This window comes from Oncorhynchus gorbuscha, linkage group LG09, assembly GCF_021184085.1.
Source record: "Oncorhynchus gorbuscha isolate QuinsamMale2020 ecotype Even-year linkage group LG09, OgorEven_v1.0, whole genome shotgun sequence".
Taxonomy (NCBI): domain Eukaryota; kingdom Metazoa; phylum Chordata; class Actinopteri; order Salmoniformes; family Salmonidae; genus Oncorhynchus; species Oncorhynchus gorbuscha.
Window position 1 is genome coordinate 93,781,932 of NC_060181.1, and position 20,369 is coordinate 93,802,300.

General features: G+C 47.1%; 1 protein-coding gene across 2 annotated transcripts in view; it reads right to left on the reverse strand.

Annotated features, from left to right (window-relative positions):
* Nucleotides 1-20,369, reverse strand: part of LOC124044278 (syntaxin-binding protein 5-like) — a 233,068-nt gene that overhangs the window by 125,463 nt on the left and 87,236 nt on the right. For both annotated transcript variants that reach the window (XM_046363921.1, XM_046363920.1), the window contains exon 5: nucleotides 6,579-6,713. In XM_046363921.1, coding sequence (XP_046219877.1) covers nucleotides 6,579-6,713 — 135 coding nt within the window. The remainder of the gene's footprint in view (nucleotides 1-6,578; nucleotides 6,714-20,369) is intronic.

The window sequence follows — 20,369 nt, forward strand, 5'->3', positions numbered from 1 at the left end:
AGCCTAGTGGTTAGAGTGTAGAGGTGGCAGGGTAGCCTAGTGGTTAGAGTGTAGAGGCGGCAGGGTAGCCTAGTGGTTAGAGTGTAGAGGAGGCAGGGTAGCCTAGTGGTTAGAGTGTAGAGGTGGCAGGGTAGCCTAGTGGTTAGAGTGTAGAGGTGGCAGGGTAGCCTAGTGGTTAGAGTGTAGAGGAGGCAGGGTAGCCTAGTGGTTAGAGTGTAGAGGAGGCAGGGTAGCCTAGTGGTTAGAGTGTAGAGGTGGCAGGGTAGCCTAGTGGTTAGAGTGTAGAGGTGGCAGGGTAGCCTAGTGGTTAGAGTGTAGAGGTGGCAGGGTAGCCTAGTGGTTAGAGTGTAGAGGAGCAGGGTAGCCTAGTGGTTAGAGTGTAGAGGAGGCAGGGTAGCCTAGTGGTTAGAGTGTAGAGGTGGCAGGGTAGCCTAGTGGTTAGAGTGTAGAGGCGGCAGGGTAGCCTAGTGGTTAGAGTGTAGAGGTGGCAGGGTAGCCTAGTGGTTAGAGTGTAGAGCTGGCAGGGTAGCCTAGTGGTTAGAGTGTAGAGGAGGCAGGGTAGCCTAGTGGTTAGAGTGTAGAGGAGGCAGGGTAGCCTAGTGGTTAGAGTGTAGAGGTGGCAGGGTAGCCTAGTGGTTAGAGTGTAGAGGTGGTAGGGTAGCCTAGTTGTTAGAGTGTAGAGGTGGCAGGTAGCCTAGTGGTTAGAGTGTAGAGGTGGCAGGGTAGCCTAGTGGTTAGAGTGTAGAGGTGGCAGGGTAGCCTAGTGGTTAGAGTGTAGAGGTGGCAGGGTAGCCTAGTGGTTAGAGTGTAGAGGTGGCAGGGTAGCCTAGTGGTTAGAGTGTAGAGGCGGCAGGGTAGCCTAGTGGTTAGAGTGTAGAGGAGGCAGGGTAGCCTAGTGGTTAGAGTGTAGAGGTGGTAGGGTAGCCTAGTGGTTAGAGTGTAGAGGCGGCAGGGTAGCCTAGTGGTGAGAGTGTAGAGGTGGCAGGGTAGCCTAGTGGTTAGAGTGTAGAGGTGGTAGGGTAGCCTAGTGGTTAGAGTGTAGAGGAGGCAGGGTAGCCTAGTGGTTAGAGTGTAGAGGTGGCAGGGTAGCCTAGTGGTTAGAGTGTAGAGGTGGCAGGGTAGCCTAGTGGTTAGAGTGTAGAGGCGGCAGGGTAGCCTAGTGGTTAGAGTGTAGAGGCGGCAGGGTAGCCTAGTGGTTAGAGTGTAGAGGCGGCAGGGTAGCCTAGTGGTTAGAGTGTAGAGCTGGCAGGGTAGCCTAGTGGTTAGAGTGTAGAGGTGGCAGGGTAGCCTAGTGGTTAGAGTGTAGAGGAGGCAGGGTAGCCTAGTGGTTAGAGTGTAGAGGAGGCAGGGTAGCCTAGTGGTTAGAGTGTAGAGGTGGCAGGGTAGCCTAGTGGTTAGAGTGTAGAGGTGGCAGGGTAGCCTAGTGGTTAGAGTGTAGAGGTGGCAGGGTAGCCTAGTGGTTAGAGTGTAGAGGAGGCAGGGTAGCCTAGTGGTTAGAGTGTAGAGGTGGCAGGGTAGCCTAGTGGTTAGAGTGTAGAGGTGGCAGGGTAGCCTAGTGGTTAGAGTGTAGAGGTGGCAGGGTAGCCTAGTGGTTAGAGTGTAGAGGAGGCAGGGTAGCCTAGTGGTTAGAGTGTAGAGGAGGCAGGGTAGCCTAGTGGTTAGAGTGTAGAGGTGGCAGGGTAGCCTAGTGGTTAGAGTGTAGAGGTGGCAGGGTAGCCTAGTGGTTAGAGTGTAGAGGTGGCAGGGTAGCCTAGTGGTTAGAGTGTAGAGGAGGCAGGGTAGCCTAGTGGTTAGAGTGTAGAGGTGGCAGGGTAGCCTAGTGGTTAGAGTGTAGAGGTGGCAGGGTAGCCTAGTGGTTAGAGTGTAGAGGTGGCAGGGTAGCCTAGTGGTTAGAGTGTAGAGGCGGCAGGGTAGCCTAGTGGTTAGAGTGTAGAGGTGGCAGGGTAGCCTAGTGGTTAGAGTGTAGAGCTGGCAGGGTAGCCTAGTGGTTAGAGTGTAGAGGAGGCAGGGTAGCCTAGTGGTTAGAGTGTAGAGGAGGCAGGGTAGCCTAGTGGTTAGAGTGTAGAGGTGGCAGGGTAGCCTAGTGGTTAGAGTGTAGAGGTGGCAGGGTAGCCTAGTTGTTAGAGTGTAGAGGTGGCAGGTAGCCTAGTGGTTAGAGTGTAGAGGTGGCAGGGTAGCCTAGTGGTTAGAGTGTAGAGGTGGCAGGGTAGCCTAGTGGTTAGAGTGTAGAGGTGGCAGGGTAGCCTAGTGGTTAGAGTGTAGAGGCGGCAGGGTAGCCTAGTGGTTAGAGTGTAGAGGAGGCAGGGTAGCCTAGTGGTTAGAGTGTAGAGGTGGTAGGGTAGCCTAGTGGTTAGAGTGTAGAGGCGGCAGGGTAGCCTAGTGGTGAGAGTGTAGAGGTGGCAGGGTAGCCTAGTGGTTAGAGTGTAGAGGCGGTAGGGTAGCCTAGTGGTTAGAGTGTAGAGGCGGCAGGGTGGCCTAGTGGTTAGAGTGTAGAGGCGGCAGGGTAGCCTAGTGGTTAGAGTGTAGAGGCGGCAGGGTAGCCTAGTGGTTAGAGTGTAGAGGTGGCAGGGTAGCCTAGTGGTTAGAGTGTAGAGGCGGCAGGGTAGCCTAGTGGTTAGAGTGTAGAGGCGGCAGGGTAGCCTAGTGGTTAGAGTGTAGAGGTGGCAGGGTAGCCTAGTGGTTAGAGTGTAGAGGCGGCAGGCTAGCCTAGTGGTTAGAGTGTAGAGGTGGCAGGGTAGCCTAGTGGTTAGAGTGTAGAGGTGGCAGGGTAGCCTAGTGGTTAGAGTGTAGAGGCGGCAGGGTAGCCTAGTGGTTAGAGTGTAGAGGTGGCAGGGTAGCCTAGTGGTTAGAGTGTAGAGGTGGCAGGGTAGCCTAGTGGTTAGAGTGTAGAGGTGGCAGGGTAGCCTAGTGGTTAGAGTGTAGAGGTGGCAGGGTAGCCTAGTGGTTAGAGTGTAGAGGTGGCAGGGTAGCCTAGTGGTTAGAGTGTAGAGGTGGCAGGGTAGCCTAGTGGTTAGAGTGTAGAGGTGGCAGGGTAGTCTAGTGGTTAGAGTGTAGAGGTGGTAGGGTAGCCTAGTGGTTAGAGTGTAGAGGCGGCAGGGTAGCCTAGTGGTTAGAGTGTAGAGGCGGTAGGGTAGCCTAGTGGTTAGAGTGTAGAGGCGGCAGGGTGGCCTAGTGGTTAGAGTGTAGAGGCGGCAGGGTAGCCTAGTGGTTAGAGTGTAGAGGCGGCAGGGTAGCCTAGTGGTTAGAGTGTAGAGGAGGCAGGGTAGCCTAGTGGTTAGAGTGTAGAGGTGGCAGGGTAGCCTAGTGGTTAGAGTGTAGAGGCGGCAGGGTAGCCTAGTGGTTAGAGTGTAGAGGCGGCAGGGTAGCCTAGTGGTTAGAGTGTAGAGGTGGCAGGGTAGCCTAGTGGTTAGAGTGTAGAGGTGGCAGGGTAGCCTAGTGGTTAGAGTGTAGAGGTGGCAGGGTAGCCTAGTGGTTAGAGTGTAGAGGCAGCAGGGTAGCCTAGTGGTTAGAGCGTAGAAGTGGTAGGGTAGCCTAGTGGTTAAAGTGTAGAGGCAGCAAGGTAGCCTAGTGGTTAGAGTGTAGAGGCGGTAGGGTAGCCTAGTGGTTAGAGTGTAGAGGCGGCAGGGTGGCCTAGTGGTTAGAGTGTAGAGGCGGCAGGGTAGCCTAGTGGTTAGAGTGTAGAGGCGGCAGGGTAGCCTAGTGGTTAGAGTGTAGAGGTGGCAGGGTAGCCTAGTGGTTAGAGTGTAGAGGTGGCAGGGTAGCCTAGTGGTTAGAGTGTAGAGGCGGCAGGGTAGCCTAGTGGTTAGAGTGTAGAGGCGGCAGGGTAGCCTAGTGGTTAGAGTGTAGAGGTGGCAGGGTAGCCTAGTGGTTAGAGTGTAGAGGTGGCAGGGTAGCCTAGTGGTTAGAGTGTAGAGGTGGCAGGGTAGCCTAGTGGTTAGAGTGTAGAGGCAGCAGGGTAGCCTAGTGGTTAGAGCGTAGAAGTGGTAGGGTAGCCTAGTGGTTAAAGTGTAGAGGCAGCAAGGTAGCCTAGTGGTTAGAGTGTAGATGTGGCAGGGTAGCCTAGTGGTTAGAGTGTAGAGGTGGCAGGGTAGCCTAGTGGTTAGAGTGTAGAGGTGGCAGGGTAGCCTAGTGGTTAGAGTGTAGAGGTGGCAGGGTAGCCTAGTGGTTAGAGTGTAGAGGTGGTAGGGTAGCCTAGTGGTTAGAGTGTAGAGGTGGCAGGGTAGCCTAGTGGTTAGAGCGTAGAGGTGGTAGGGTAGCCTAGTGGTTAGAGTGTAGAGGCAGCAGGGTAGCCTAGTGGTTAGAGTGTAGAGGCGGCAGGGTAGCCTAGTGGTTAGAGTGTAGAGCTGGCAGGGTAGCCTAGTGGTTAGAGTGTAGAGGTGGCAGGGTAGCCTAGTGGTTAGAGTGTAGAGGTGGCAGGGTAGCCTAGTGGTTAGAGTGTAGAGCTGGCAGGGTAGCCTAGTGGTTAGAGTGTAGAGGCGGCAGGGTAGCCTAGTGGTTAGAGTGTAGAGGTGGCAGGGTAGCCTAGTGGTTAGAGTGTAGAGGCGGCAGCGTAGCCTAGTGGTTAGAGTGTAGAGGCGGCAGGGTAGCCTAGTGGTTAGAGTGTAGAGGCAGCAGGGTAGCCTAGTGGTTAGAGTGTAGAGGAGGCAGGGTAGCCTAGTGGTTAGAGTGTAGAGGCGGCAGCGTAGCCTAGTGGTTAGAGTGTAGAGGCGGCAGGGTAGCCTAGTGGTTAGAGTGTAGAGGCAGCAGGGTAGCCTAGTGGTTAGAGTGTAGAGGAGGCAGGGTAGCCTAGTGGTTAGAGTGTAGAGGAGGCAGGGTAGCCTAGTGGTTAGAGTGTAGAGGTGGCAGGGTAGCCTAGTGGTTAGAGTGTAGAGGCGGCAGGGTAGCCTAGTGGTTAGAGTGTAGAGGCGGCAGGATAGCCTAGTGCGTGCGTGTGTGTGTGTGTGTGTGTGTGCACACTTAACGTGTGATTGTGTATTGAGCTGAAAGTCTGTTTAATCACTTCTCCTCCACCTTAATTTGAGTTAAGCCTGAAAGTCCATATGGTAAATGTCATGAAAATAAAACGTCCAATTTAATACCTGTGGAAGGTCTTACTTAGTTCCACCAAATGAACACACACACACACACACACACACACACACACACACACACACACACACACACACACACACACACACACACACACACACACACACACACACACACACACACACACACACACACACACACACACACACACACACACACACACACACACGAGCATGACTGAGCGGAGGGAAAAACAAATCTCCTTCTCCTCTGCGGTTAGTTTGCGTTAGAGGGTTGCTTTCCCCGTGAAGGAGCACGGGAGGAGTACTGAGAGGAAGAAGCACTTCAGCTCAATCAAACAACACGAGCTCCGATGGCTCTCCAGTTTAATATTGTGTTGAGGATGGAAAACATGCATGTTTCAATTTCATTGAACTACCCTTCAAAAACCCACTCAACACATTCTCCACGGTGACGGTGCATGTGCCTCTCTGCATGTTAAGTAGTCGCAGCTATTGCATGACCACGATCTAACACCGCCGTCATGGCAACGTGAGCAAAGTTAGGTTACCAACTTTCAACTGGGATTAGTTGACAAACGACATGAGGTGACAGTGTAAGAGGTTTTAGGACAGAACGACATGAGGTGACAGTATAAGAGGTTTAGGACAGAACGACATGAGGTGACAGTGTAAGAGGTTTTAGGACAGAACGACATGAGGTGACAGTGTAAGAGGTTTTAGGACAGAACGACATGAGGTGACAGTATAAGAGGTTTAGGACAGAACGACATGAGGTGACAGTGTAAGAGGTTTTAGGACAGAACGACATGAGGTGACAGTGTAAGAGGTTTTAGGACAGAACGACATGAGGTGACAGTGTAAGAGGTTTAGGACAGAACGACATGAGGTGACAGTGTAAGAGGTTTTAGGACAGAACGACATGAGGTGACAGTGTAAGAGGTTTTAGGACAGAACGACATGAGGTGACAGTGTAAGAGGTTTTAGGACAGAACGACATGAGGTGACAGTGTAAGAGGTTTTAGGACAGAACGACATGAGGTGACAGTGTAAGAGGTTTTAGGACAGAACGACATGAGGTGACAGTGTAAGAGGTTTTAGGACAGAACGACATGAGGTGACAGTGTAAGAGGTTTTAGGACAGAACGACATGAGGTGACAGTGTAAGAGGTTTTAGGACAGAACGACATGAGGTGACAGTGTAAGAGGTTTTAGGACAGAACGACATGAGGTGACAGTGTAAGAGGTTTTAGGACAGAACGACATGAGGTGACAGTGTAAGAGGTTTAGGACAGAACGACATGAGGTGACAGTATAAGAGGTTTTAGGACAGAACGACATGAGGTGACAGTGTAAGAGGTTTTAGGACAGAACGACATGAGGTGACAGTGTAAGAGGTTTTAGGACAGAACGACATGACATCATCACCGCTGTCAACTCAACGCCGTCATACAGTGATCCTTCTCATTATGGTAATCATTTAATCACTGACAGTTGATCATTTGCGTATAATCTGATGATTTAACTCACAACTCTATGGCCTTGTTCCACATGATGACGTATCCAGACAGAACGAAGGATTCGATGTTGACGATGTGTGTGTTGCCACGCTCTGTGCCCACGTACAGCCATTTACTCTGGAAGGGGATGTGGCAAAACGTGATCCTGAAGCAAAAAAAGAAGATTCAGCATTGACACATGATCAAATACGATACGATGTGTTTGATTTGGTTGGGTTTGTTTGTGTGTGTGTGTGTGTGTGTGTGTGTGTGTGTGTGTGTGTGTGTGTGTGTGTGTGTGTGTGTGTGTGTGTGTGTGTGTGTGTGTGTGTGTGTGTGTGTGTGTGTGTGTGTGTGTGTGTGTGTGTGTGTGTGTGTGTGTGTGTGTGTGTGTGTGTGTTTTACCTCAGATAATAGGAACAACAATAATTATCCTACTCTCAAATACATAGTATAAATGTACATTTTTCACAAATATATCATAATTATGTTTCGGCTAACTGTCTGTAGGTTATAGATTTACGTTGCTTTGCAATGTTTTGATTAGCTCTGTTTTCCCCTGCATCCTTACAAAAGAAGGTGCTACCTAAAACCATAAAGGGTTATTCAGTTGTCCCCATAGAAGAACCCTATGGTTCTACGTGGAACCCTTTCACCAGCAAAATGTTCTACCTGAAACCAAAAAGGTTTTTCCTATGCGGACAAACAAAACATATATTTATTTTATATTGCCCAGATATTGCCCAAGTTTTGTAATATCACCCCAACACATCACTCCACATCTCCTGTCAGTCACTGCCTGGTCTCTATGGTGATGACAGGAATGTCCTATTAGACAACAGCCATCAATAAGTCATGTATCATGTAGCAGCTAATCACCAGTGGCCAACCTCCCAAGAGACAGCCTTCCCCGATGTCCCAAGAGGCAGCCTTCCCCGATGTCCCAAGAGGCAGCCTTCCCCGACGTCCCAAGAGGCAGCCTTCCCCGACGTCCCAAGAGGCAGTCTTCCCGACGTCCCAAGAGGCAGTCTTCCCCGACGTCCCAAGAGGCAGCCTTCCCCGACGTCCCAAGAGGCAGCCTTCCCCGACGTCCCAAGAGGCAGCCTTCCCCGACGTCCCAAGATGCAGCCTTCCCCGACGTCCCAAGATGCAGCCTTCCCCGACATCCCAAGAGGCAGTCTTCCCAAACGTCCCAAGAGGCAGCATTCCCCGATGTCCCAAGAGGCAGCATTCCCCGACGTCCCAAGAGGCAGTCTCCCCCGACGTCCCAAGAGGCAGCCTCCCCCAACGTCCCAAGAGGCAGCCTCCCCCAACGTTCCAAGAGGCATTCTTCTCTGGGATAGAAAACGCCCTGCACTTTCTGTTCTTCTGCCTGGTGTTCTCTTCTTTTCTTCCCACTCTCTCTCCCCAACTCACTGCCTCTTTATCTCACTGAACTCTGGAGCCCAAGTGTTCAGGCAAAAGCACAGATAGGTTTTGTCAACAACAACAACCAAAAAAAAACAGTTGAAAACAATTACCACGGCAACAGCTGCAAGCTCTTTTTTTTTTGTTTATCTCTCACACTGCAGTGTGTTTGCTAATTATTCCATTCCATTTCAGTAGCGAGAGACACTAACGACTCCATTTCTACCTGTTATTTTCTCAAGTGAAAGCTTGAAAGTGAAATGGGAGGCATGTACGAGGGTACTTTACACACACGTAAAGTTATCCGTAAATACGCTACGTTCACGGTGGACTTATTAGGCGATCAATAAACCCTTCGACAGCGAGGGCATTGCTCTGTGTCTATGTGATGTAGTGTATTCTCGACAGCGAGGGCATTGCTCTGTGTCTATGTGATGTAGTGTATTCTCGACAGCGAGGGCATTGCTCTGTGTCTATGTGATGTAGTGTATTCAGATCTGGACAGCGAGGGCATTGCTCTGTGTCTATGTGATGTAGTGCATTCAGATCTGGACAGCGAGGGCATTGCTCTGTGTCTATGTGATGTAGTGCATTCAGATCTGGACAGCGAGGTCATTGCTCTGTGTCTATGTGATGTAGTGTATTCAGATCTGGACAGCGAGGGCATTGCTCTGTGTCTATGTGATGTAGTGTATTCTCGACAGCGAGGGCATTGCTCTGTGTCTATGTGATGTAGTGTATTCAGATCTGGACAGCGAGGGCATGCTCTGTGTCTATGTGATGTAGTGTATTCAGATCTGGACAGCGAGGGCATTGCTCTGTGTCTATGTGATGTAGTGTATTCTCGACAGCGAGGGCATTGCTCTGTGTCTATGTGATGTAGTGTATTCAGATCTGGACAGCGAGGGCATGCTCTGTGTTTATGTGATGTAGTGTATTCTCGACAGCGAGGGCATTGCTCTGTGTCTATGTGATGTAGTGTATTCTCGACAGCGAGGGCATTGCTCTGTGTCTATGTGATGTAGTGTATTCTCGACAGCGAGGGCATTGCTCTGTGTCTATGTGATGTAGTGTATTCAGATCGACAGCGAGGGCATTGCTCTGTGTCTATGTGATGTAGTGTATTCTCGACAGCGAGGGCATTGCTCTGTGTCTATGTGATGTAGTGTATTCAGATCTGGACAGCGAGGGCATGCTCTGTGTCTATGTGATGTAGTGTATTCAGATCTGGACAGCGAGGGCATGCTCTGTGTTTATGTGATGTAGTGTATTCTCGACAGCGAGGGCATTGCTCTGTGTCTATGTGATGTAGTGTATTCTCGACAGCGAGGGCATTGCTCTGTGTCTATGTGATGTAGTGTATTCAGATCGACAGCGAGGGCATTGCTCTGTGTCTATGTGACTTATTGTATTCAGCTGTAAGGTATCTGGCGGTGGCGTCCTCGTGTCAGTCATTCAGTCAGTGTTAGCATCCATCAGGTTTATAAAGCAGCTTTAACTATTATACAGATCAACAACACTACTCCTCTCCCGTCTCTCCTGGAGAGAGGATCAGTGGGACCACTTTTCCCCAACCACCCTACTATCTCCACTGTGAGATGCAGGAATATTACATAGGAGACAAACGAGATGGGAGACAATTCAATAAGGATTTGGACCTGGTGGGGGAGAATGGTAAAATCAGGAGAGGCAGGAGAGGACATCTGTGTGAGACAATTCTATTTGACTTCATCATGTAACGGTTTTCTTCCGTTGAAGGAGAGGAGGACCAAAACGCAGCGTGGTTAGTGTTCAACATGTTTAATCAAGACCATACACGAGAACACTACAAAACAACAAAGGTGAAAACCGAAACAGTCCTATCTGGTGCAATGACACAAAGACAGACGACAACCACCCACAAAGTACCCACAGAATACGTCTGCCTAAATATGGTTCCCAATCAGAGACAACGATAACCACCTGCCTCTAATTGAGAACCAATCTAGGCAACCATAGACATACAAACTACCTAGAAAGGATACAGCCCCATAAACATACAAAAAACCCTAGACCAGACAAAACACATAAATCCCCCATGTCACACCCTGACCTAACCAAGATAATAAAGAACACAAAGATAACTAAGGCCAGGGCGTGGCACATCATTTCCCGAGTGTTGTATCAGTCATATGTGAGAATCCTGTTTATTTTTCACTTATTGAGATAAAAACAGCGACGTCTGAAGAAGAAACAGAAAATGGACGAGGGGATATTTACAAAAAACTCTAATTCGTTTTTTTTTTCCTCAAGGTCAAATTGTTGCACCTTTTATGTTTGGCCTTGTGTTTCTCTGATCGTCATACGAAATGTAATTTATTTCTAAAATAATGAATACATAAATAAAGCCCAAGAGCCAATCAAAGCAAAGTTTAACACTCCCAACTGATGGAACTTGAAATCAAAGCACTTGGTTTTGGCAGAAACGTGACTAAGTCCCCACTCAGCCAATCCGCTATTAGGAGGCAACCATTTCAGACAGCCCTGTGCAATACTCTTGGGGGTGCCCAGACCTCATCTCTCATTTACACTCTATTTGCATCATTTTAATTTAACTGGAAATCAAGAACTTCAGGAGCGAAAAGCAGAGACAAAAACAAGGGGGGAGGAGTAGGGGGATAAAGACAAGGTTTGCACAGGTCTTGGAGAGTGACCGTGTGATGGTGTGAAAGTCAAAAGGTTTTGTTTGACTCAGACAGCTTGACGAGGCGCCGTCAACACGGCTCATAATTATCAATTAAATCAGGAGGAGACGTGAGTTGAACTGACCGCCAGCTGGCTGGGCAGCCGAGGAGCTGCTATTGGGGGAAGTAATTAAGGCACTAGATAGAGATCGATGGAACATGTTGTTTCTCAATCTTGGTCACATGCCTCATGACCTTCCCATCTGTTTCTTTGACAGCTTCAGTTTCCCCACTGAGAGGAGATTAGGAGGCCATTTTGGATGAATAGCCACTCCATGTAACATTGATAGATTGCACATAAGAATTTGTTCTTAACTGATTTTCCTAGTGAAATAAAAGTTAAATTAGAGCCATGATACACCACAGTTATCTGAGAGGAGGAGCCATGATAGACCACAGTTATCTGAGAGGAGGAGCCATGATAGACCACAGTTATCTGAGAGGAGGAGCCATGATAGACCACAGTTATCCGAGAGGAGGAGCCATGATTGAGCACAGTTATCCAAGAGGAGGAGCCATGATAGACCACAGTTATCTGAGAGGAGGAGCCATGATAGACCACAGTTATCCAAGAGGAGGAGCCATGATAGACCACAGTTATCCAAGAGGAGGAGCCATGATAGACCACAGTTATCTGAGAGGAGGAGCCATGATACACCACAGTTATCCGAGAGGAGGAGCCATGATTGAGCACAGTTATCCGAGAGGAGGAGCCATGATAGACCACAGTTATCTGAGAGGAGGAGCCATGATACACCACAGTTATCTGAGAGGAGGAGCCATGATACACCACAGTTATCCAAGAGGAGGAGCCATGATACACCACAGTTATCCGAGAGGAGGAGCCATGATTGAGCACAGTTACCTGAGAGGAGGAGCCATGATACACCACAGTTATCCGAGAGGAGGAGCCATGATTGAGCACAGTTACCTGAGAGGAGGAGCCATGATACACCACAGTTATCCGAGAGGAGGAGCCATGATAGACCACAGTTATCTGAGAGGAGGAGCCATGAAACACCACAGTTATCTGAGAGGAGGAGCCATGAAACACCACAGTTATCTGAGAGGAGGAGCCATGATAGACCACAGTTATCTGAGAGGAGGAGCCATGAAACACCACAGTTATCCAAGAGGAGGAGCCATGATAGACCACAGTTATCTGAGAGGAGGAGCCATGATAGACCACAGTTATCTGAGAGGGGGAGCCATGAAACACCACAGTTATCCAAGAGGAGGAGCCATGAAACACCACAGTTATCTGAGAGGAGGAGCCATGAAACACCACAGTTATCTGAGAGGAGGAGCCATGATAGACCACAGTTATCTGAGAGGGGGAACCATGATAGACCACAGTTATCTGAGAGTAAAAAACGCACTTTGTAAAAATATTTAAAAAAGCTCCACTGATGATATCTATTTTACATGGAATAGACATCTGTACCCACTCTCCACAGTCAGACACATTCATTGGCGAACCTTCATAAAAGCCCTCTGTCTGAGCGAAACGCTTTAAAGATCTAAATAATATCTCTCTCTTTGAGAAATCTGTTTCCTCTTTAGTCAGGTCACCGGTGTGATATTCTAACTGGCTCTTGAGATGCCTGGAATTCACTTTCTCAGCCAGGCACGAGACGCAAAGAGAATAACCAGGTTGTTATCCGGATAAATAATCTCTGGCACCGAGACACACAGAGAATAACGACGGTTGATATTTAGCCAGGCAACCGAGAAGTACAGAGAAAAAAAACTGGTTGTTTTTCAGGATAAATAATCTCTGGCATCCAGATGCAAAGAGAATAACCAGGTTGTACTCAGGATAAAGGATCTTTGGCCACCTGTCTACTCAGAATCGAGAGGTGGGTCATGATCATGCACATATGTTGAAGGTCTTGGTACCAAAAACCTTACATTACCTTCCACTAGGCACAGCGATCTAAGGCACTGCATATCAGTGCTAGAGGTGTCACTACAGACACCCTGGTTCAATTCCAGGCTGTATCACAACTGGCCGTGATTTGGAGTCCCATAGGAAAAAGCACAATTGGCCCAACGCTGTCCGGGTTTGGCTGGTGTAGGACGTCATTGTAAATAAGAACTTGTTCTTAACTGACTTGCCTTAGTTAAATAAAGGTTAAACGAGAAAGATTATTCTCACAGGGTAGAACATCACAGGAAAGGAAAGACAAGAAGGAGAGAATAGAGGGGTCGAGATGGGAGGAGAGGATAGAGGGGTCGAGATGGGAGGAGAGGATAGAGGGGTCGAGATGGGAGGAGAGGATAGAGGGGTCGAGATGGGAGGAGAGGATAGAGGGGTCGAGATGGGAGGAGAGGATAGAGGGGTCGAGATGGGAGGAGAGGATAAAGGGGTCGAGATGGGAGGAGAGGATAGAGGGGTCGAGATGGGAGGAGAGGATAGAGGGGTCGAGATGGGAGGAGAGGATAGAGGGGTCGAGATGGGAGGAGAGGATAGAGGGGTCGAGATGGGAGGAGAGGATAGAGGGGTCGAGATGGGAGGAGAGGATAGAGGGGTCGAGATGGGAGGGAGGATAGAGGGGTCGAGATGGGAGGAGAGGATAGAGGGGTCGAGATGGGAGGAGAGGATAGAGGGGTCGAGATGGGAGGAGAGGATAGAGGGGTCGAGATGGGAGGAGAGGATAGAGGGGTCGAGATGGGGGGAGGAGAGGATAGAGGGGTCGAGATGGGAGGAGAGGATAGAGGGGTCGAGATGGGAGGAGAGGATAGAGGGGTCGAGATGGGAGGAGAGGATAGAGGGGTCGAGATGGGAGGAGAGGATAGAGGGGTCGAGATGGGAGGAGAGGATAGAGGGGTCGAGATGGGAGGAGAGGATAGAGGGGTCGAGATGGGAGGAGAGGATAGAGGGGTCGAGATGGGAGGAGAGGATAGAGGGGTCGAGATGGGAGGAGAGGATAGAGGGGTCGAGATGGGAGAGAGGATAGAGGGGTCGAGATGGGAGGAGAGGATAAAGGGGTCGAGATGGGAGGAGAGGATAGAGGGGTCGAGATGGGAGGAGAGGATAGAGGGGTCGAGATGGGAGGAGAGGATAGAGGGGTCGAGATGGGAGGAGAGGATAGAGGGGTCGAGATGGGAGGAGAGGATAGAGGGGTCGAGATGGGAGGAGAGGATAGAGGGGTCGAGATGGGAGGAGAGGATAGAGGGGTCGAGATGGGAGGAGAGGATAGAGGGGTCGAGATGAGAGGAGAGGATAGAGGGGTCGAGATGGGAGGAGAGGATAGAGGGGTCGAGATGGGAGGAGAGGATAAAGGGGTCGAGATGTGAGGAGAGGACAAAGGGGTCGAGATGGGAGGAGAGGATAGAGGGGTCGAGATGGGAGGAGAGGACAAAGGGGTCGAGATGGGAGGAGAGGATAAAGGGGTCGAGATGGGAGGAGAGGATAGAGGGGTCGAGATGGGAGGAGAGGATAAAGGGGTCGAGAGGAGAGGGTTGAGATTAGAGGGTCGAGATGGGAGGAGAGGATAGAGGGGTCGAGATGGGAGTAGAGGGGATGCGAGTAGAGGGGATGGGAGAAGAGGGGTCGAGATGGGAGGAGAGGGGTCGAGATGGGAGGAGAGACAGTGACAAGGATATAGAGGGGTTGAGATAGGAGGAGAGGATAGAGGGGTCGAGATGAGAGGATAGAGGGGTCGAGATGGGAGGAGAGGATAGAGGGGTCGAGATGGGAGGAGAGACAGTGACAAGGATATAGAGGGGTTGAGATAGGAGGACAGGATAGAGGGGTCGAGATGGGAGGAGAGGGGATGCGAGTAGAGGGGATGGGCGAAGAGGGGTCGAGATGGGAGGAGAGGGGTCGAGATGGGAGGAGAGACAGTGACAAGGATATAGAGGGGTTGAGATAGGTAGGAGGAGAGGATAGAGGGGTCGAGATGGGAGGAGACACAGTGACAAGGAGAGGATAGAGGGGTCGAGATGGGAGGAGAGACAGTGACAAGGATATAGAGGGGTTGAGATAGGAGGACAGGATAGAGGGGTCGAGATGGGAGGAGAGACAGTGACAAGGATATAGAGGGGTCGAGATGGGAGGAGAGACAGTGACAAGGAGATGCTAAATATCATCTGATTTTGTGTTGATCCAATCACCTCTGCTTCGAGAAGATCAAAACTCCTCCAAGGCAATACTGCTGCAACTGTTACTCACAAATCTGGTTACTCACAAACAACTGAAAAGTCCTATACCAAAACACACACTAACGTCATAGCAGAAATAATCAGATAAAATCTAGCGTACATGTGAACGTGATGGGGATGATCTCGGCAGGAAAATGTCACCTCCCATCTAGGAGCTACTGGAAATCTATTACAAATGTCACCTCCCATCTAGGAGCTACTGGAAATCTATTACAAATGTCACCTCCCATCTAGGAGCTACTGGAAATCTATTACAAATGTCACCTCCCATCTAGGAGCTACTGGAAATCTATTACAAATGTCACTTCCTACCTAGGAGCTACTGGGAGTCTATTACAAATGTCACTTCCTACCTAGGAGCTACTGGAAATCTATTACAAATGTCACTTCCTACCTAGGAGCTACTGGGAGTCTATTACAAATGTCACTTCCTACCTAGGAGCTACTGGAAATCTATTACAAATGTCACTTCCCACCTAGGAGCTACTGGAAATCTATTACAAATGTCACTTCCTACCTTGGAGCTACTGGAAATCTATTACAAAACACATTTCCTTCTTCCACCTTTTTCAATCCCCCCTCGTCACATGGACTGTCGTTTACCACCGGGAACGGTAATTCATTTCCTCAGGTTTAAAATACTTTCATAGCAATTTCTTGTGAAAAGGCTGAGGCCTGTCTGGTTCTCTGAGATATTCAGTGGCTTCATACTTCGCATATTCCACATTTTTGTTGTTGCACCCTGAATTTAAACATGTATATTTTATTTATCTCCCATCTAGATACAATCCCCCATAATGACCAAGTGAAAATATGTTTTTTTTTTTAATTGTTGCAAATTTGTAGAAAAATAAATATGGAAATATTTAATTTACATCGGTAATCAACATACAGTACATGTTAGAATGACCTTTGGCAGCGATTAGAGCTTTCTGGGTAAGTCTCTAAGAGGTTTTGCACACCTGGATAGTACAATATTTGCCCATTTATTATTTTCAGAATTCTTCAAGCTTTGTCAAATTGGTTGTTGATCATCGCTGGACAACCATTTTTTTAAGTCTTATGTTATATTTTCAAGCAGATTTAAGTCAAAACTGTAACTTGACCAGTGTAGATTTGGCCTTGCGTTTTAAGGTTAGTGTCCTGCTGAAAGGTGAATTCATCTCCCAGTGTCTGGTGGAAAGCAGACTGAACCAGGTTATTGTCCTGCTGAAAGGTGAATTCATCTCCCAGTGTCTGGTGGAAAGCAGACTGAACCAGGTTATTGTCCTGCTGAAAGGTGAATTCATCTCCCAGTGTCTGGTGGAAAGCAGACTGAGACAGATTTTTCTCTAGGAGTTTGCCTGTGTTTAGCACCATTCTGTTGATTTTTTATCCTGAAAAACTCCCCAATCCTTAACGATTACAAGCATATCCCATTAAATGATGCAGCCACCATTATGCTTGTTACTCAGCAATGTGTTGGTTTGTATTTTCCCCAAACATAACACGTTGTATTCAGGACAAAAAGTGAATAGTTTTGCCACATTTCTTGCAGTAATACTCAAGGACCTCTGTTCACTCTGTCAACCAGGTTAGTATTATGGAGTACTGTACCTACAGTGCATTCAGAAAGTATTCAGACCCCTTCCGCTTTTTTCACATTTTGTTACGTTAGACTTATTCTAAAATGTATTAAATATTAATAAATAAATATAATATTATCTACACACAATACCAAATAATGACATTACACTACCCCATAATGACATCACAATACCCCAATAATGACATCACACTACCCCATAATGACATCACAATACCCCATAATGACATCACAATACCCCATAATGACAAAGCAAAAACAGCTATGAGACTCCAAATTGAGTTCAGGTGCATCCTGTTTCCATTGACCATCATTAAGGTGTTTCTACAACTTGATTGGTCCACCTGAGATCAGACTCGTAAACATTTGAATTTGATTATTATTTAAAAAAATATATAATTTAAAATATTTCACTTGATTTTTTATTGTCGTTATTTTGTAAGGGACACCAGGACCAGTTTCTCTGCCACAGCAAAAAAAAAAGAGATTCAACATAGATTTTTAGCGGCCGTTTAAGAAGCCATCTTACTCGTACCTCTAAACCGCATGTTGAAAAATGACTTGGTTCAAGTCCCTGTCTTCCTGAAGGGTATTTCCCTGTCAGCTGTGACTCACTGCTGTTCATACACTGCCATAACTCTTGTGAAACTGTGCCTGATCAACAGCTCTTATCAACACAGTCGCTTATTAATGAATTATTATTATTACCTCATCAGTTCTTATTACTGAACATCGCAAACCTTTGTATATCTTCACGAACCCTCACCTAAATGATGAATCAGCGATTTACAAATTGGCTTAATTATTGATTTACTAACTAACTAAATAATCACAGAAATACATAACAAACAAACAGTAGAAAATTGGGTTACTGCATGATACAAAGAAAAAGTCCCTAGCGGACAAAGCCGATATGACGGCTTGGTAGACAATGGAAAGGGGTGGGGACTGAGAAAGAGCGGGAAAAGACTAAATGGATTCACTACACATAGTTGATAATTATATTCATTTAAATGCTAATCCTTTGCACATGAACGGCCGCTCATTCGAGGATAATTTGCATAATAATGTATATATTTAGTGCCGTATGACGTTGTTGTCTCTTCCGTTGGAATCGCCGGTCCGTCTGCTGGAGAGTCAGTTCATCAGAGAGCCTCTGGTTAACTTCCCCAGAAGTCACCATGTCCTTTGTGGTTGTATCTTTCCCCGCGGCTCTGGATAGTGTCTGTTGTCATGGAAACGTCAGGCCTACAGATGGTAGTTGCATGGAATAGATGCTTCCGCAGTTGTCCTCCTCCACGACAGAGAGCACGCTGTAGAGTGGACCCATTGTTACCTGATCTTTCAGATCGTCACAGGAGAGTCATGACACTACGATTCATTTCTACTTCTTAGATCAGCAGAAATGTCCTTTGAGGGTGATTAAGGAGTAATAATAAAGTAATTATACAAATACTGTGGATTTACATTAGTGGCTAATTAACAAGCATCAGTATGATGCCATCACTATTTGTCCATCAATGTTTATGAATCACAATTGGAAATTATTCGGACCCCTGACTTTTTACAGTCTAGGATAAAGTTATCTATTTCCTTTGACAAAGCAGCCATTTTTCTTCACCAATGAAATGATAATGAGTCAAAAGTTTAAAATAAATTTAAAAAAAAGTTAGTAGCCGCGTTGCAATAATTTATCAACCAGCGTTTCCAACAGCAAGGTTTTGTTTATCAGGCTTTTACGATATTAGAAAGACCTTCACAATATCTTCCCAAAGATTCTTCGCTGTTTCTCTCTTTTTTTAACAGTTCAAACAAGAAGACCACACAACACAAAAAAATATCCTTTCAAAGTATCTATCATTCCCTCTCTCTTCTTCAAGCACAAACAAACAATGTATAATTCATTTCCCCCCTCTTTCATAGAGCCTGAAGCTTGCCCCCAAAGGACAACTAAGAGTAAATCAAAGTGGAAGGGGCCAGTAAAAGAGATGAAACTTCTCTAACTTTGCCTCAAGACTCAATAAAAAAAAACACTCACCGCCACAATGCTGAATGTCGCAAACATCAGTAAATTCCTCATCCTTCAAAATGCTGTGGCTTAGACATTCAGACAGTATCTGCTTGACCTTGTCTGCCCTGAACGAGACAGATTTATTCTGCCCTACCAAGCAAAAAGGCTGTAACTAATAATTTGGTAGAAAATGAGATAACGTAATTTTTGCTACATTAAATACATGGTTAACCATGTGGACAAGTATCCTGCCTCTGTTGTATTGTGTTTTGGAGAAATGGGGGTCATGATATCAGTAACTGTATAAAGTTACTATTTAACCAAGGTAAACAAAAACAAATATTTTTCTCAGTTCCACGCTATTAGCAGATACTGCTTTTTTGCTTGGTAGGGAAGTACAGATGAACGAGCCAATACAACCTACTACATGTTACCCCTCAATACAACCTACTACATGTTACCCCTCAATACAACCTACTACATGTTACCCCTCAATACAACCTACTACATGTTACCCCTCAATACAACCTACTACATGTTACCCCTCAATACAACCTACTACATGTTACCCAGCCAATACAACCTACTACATGTTACCCCTCAATACAACCTACTACATGTTACCCCTCAATACAACCTACTACATGTTACCCCTCAATACAACCTACTACATGTTACCCCTCAATACAACCTACTACATGTTACCCTTCAATACAACCTACCACATGTTACCCCTCAATACACCCTACTACATGTTACCCCTCAATACAACCTACCACATGTTACCCCTCAATACAACCTACTACATGTTACCCCTCAATACAACCTACTACATGTTACCCCTCAATACAACCTACTACATGTTACCCCTCAATACAACCTACTGCATGTTACTCCTCAATACAACCTACTACATGTTACCCCTCAATACAACCTACTGCATGTTACCCCTCAATACAACCTACTACATGTTACCCCTCAATACAACCTACTACATGTTACCCAGCCAATACAACCTACTACATGTTACCCAGTCAATACAACCTACTACATGTTACCCAGCCAATACAACCTACTACATGTTACCCCTCAATACAACATACTACATGTTACCCAGTCAATACAACCTACTACATGTTACCCAGCCAATACAACCTACTACATGTTACCCAGCCAATACAACCTACTACATGTTACCCCTCAATACAACCTACTACATGTTACCCCTCAATACAACCTACTACATGTTACCCCTCAATACAACCTACTACATGTTACCCCTCAATACAACCTACTACATGTTACCCCTCAATACAACCTACTACATGTTACCCCTCAATACAACCTACTACATGTTACCCAGCCAATACAACCTACTACATGTTACCCAGCCAATACAACCTACTACATGTTACCCCTCAATACAACATACTACATGTTACCCAGTCAATACAACCTACTACATGTTACCCAGCCAATACAACCTACTACATGTTACCCAGCCAATACAACCTACTACATGTTACCCCTCAATACAACCTACTACATGTTACCCCTCAATACAACCTACTACATGTTACCCCTCAATACAACCTACTACATGTTACCCAGCCAATACAACCTACTACATGTTACCCCTCAATACAACCTACTACATGTTACCCAGTCAATACAACCTACTACATGTTACCCCTCAATACAACCTACTACATGTTACCCCTCAATACAACCTACTACATGTTACCCCTCAATACAACCTACTACATGTTACCCCTCAATACAACCTACTACATGTTACCCCTCAATACAACCTACTACATGTTACCCAGCCAATACAACCTACTACATGTTACCCCTCAATACAACCTACTACATGTTACCCCTCAATACAACCTACTACATGTTACCCCTCAATACAACCTACTACAT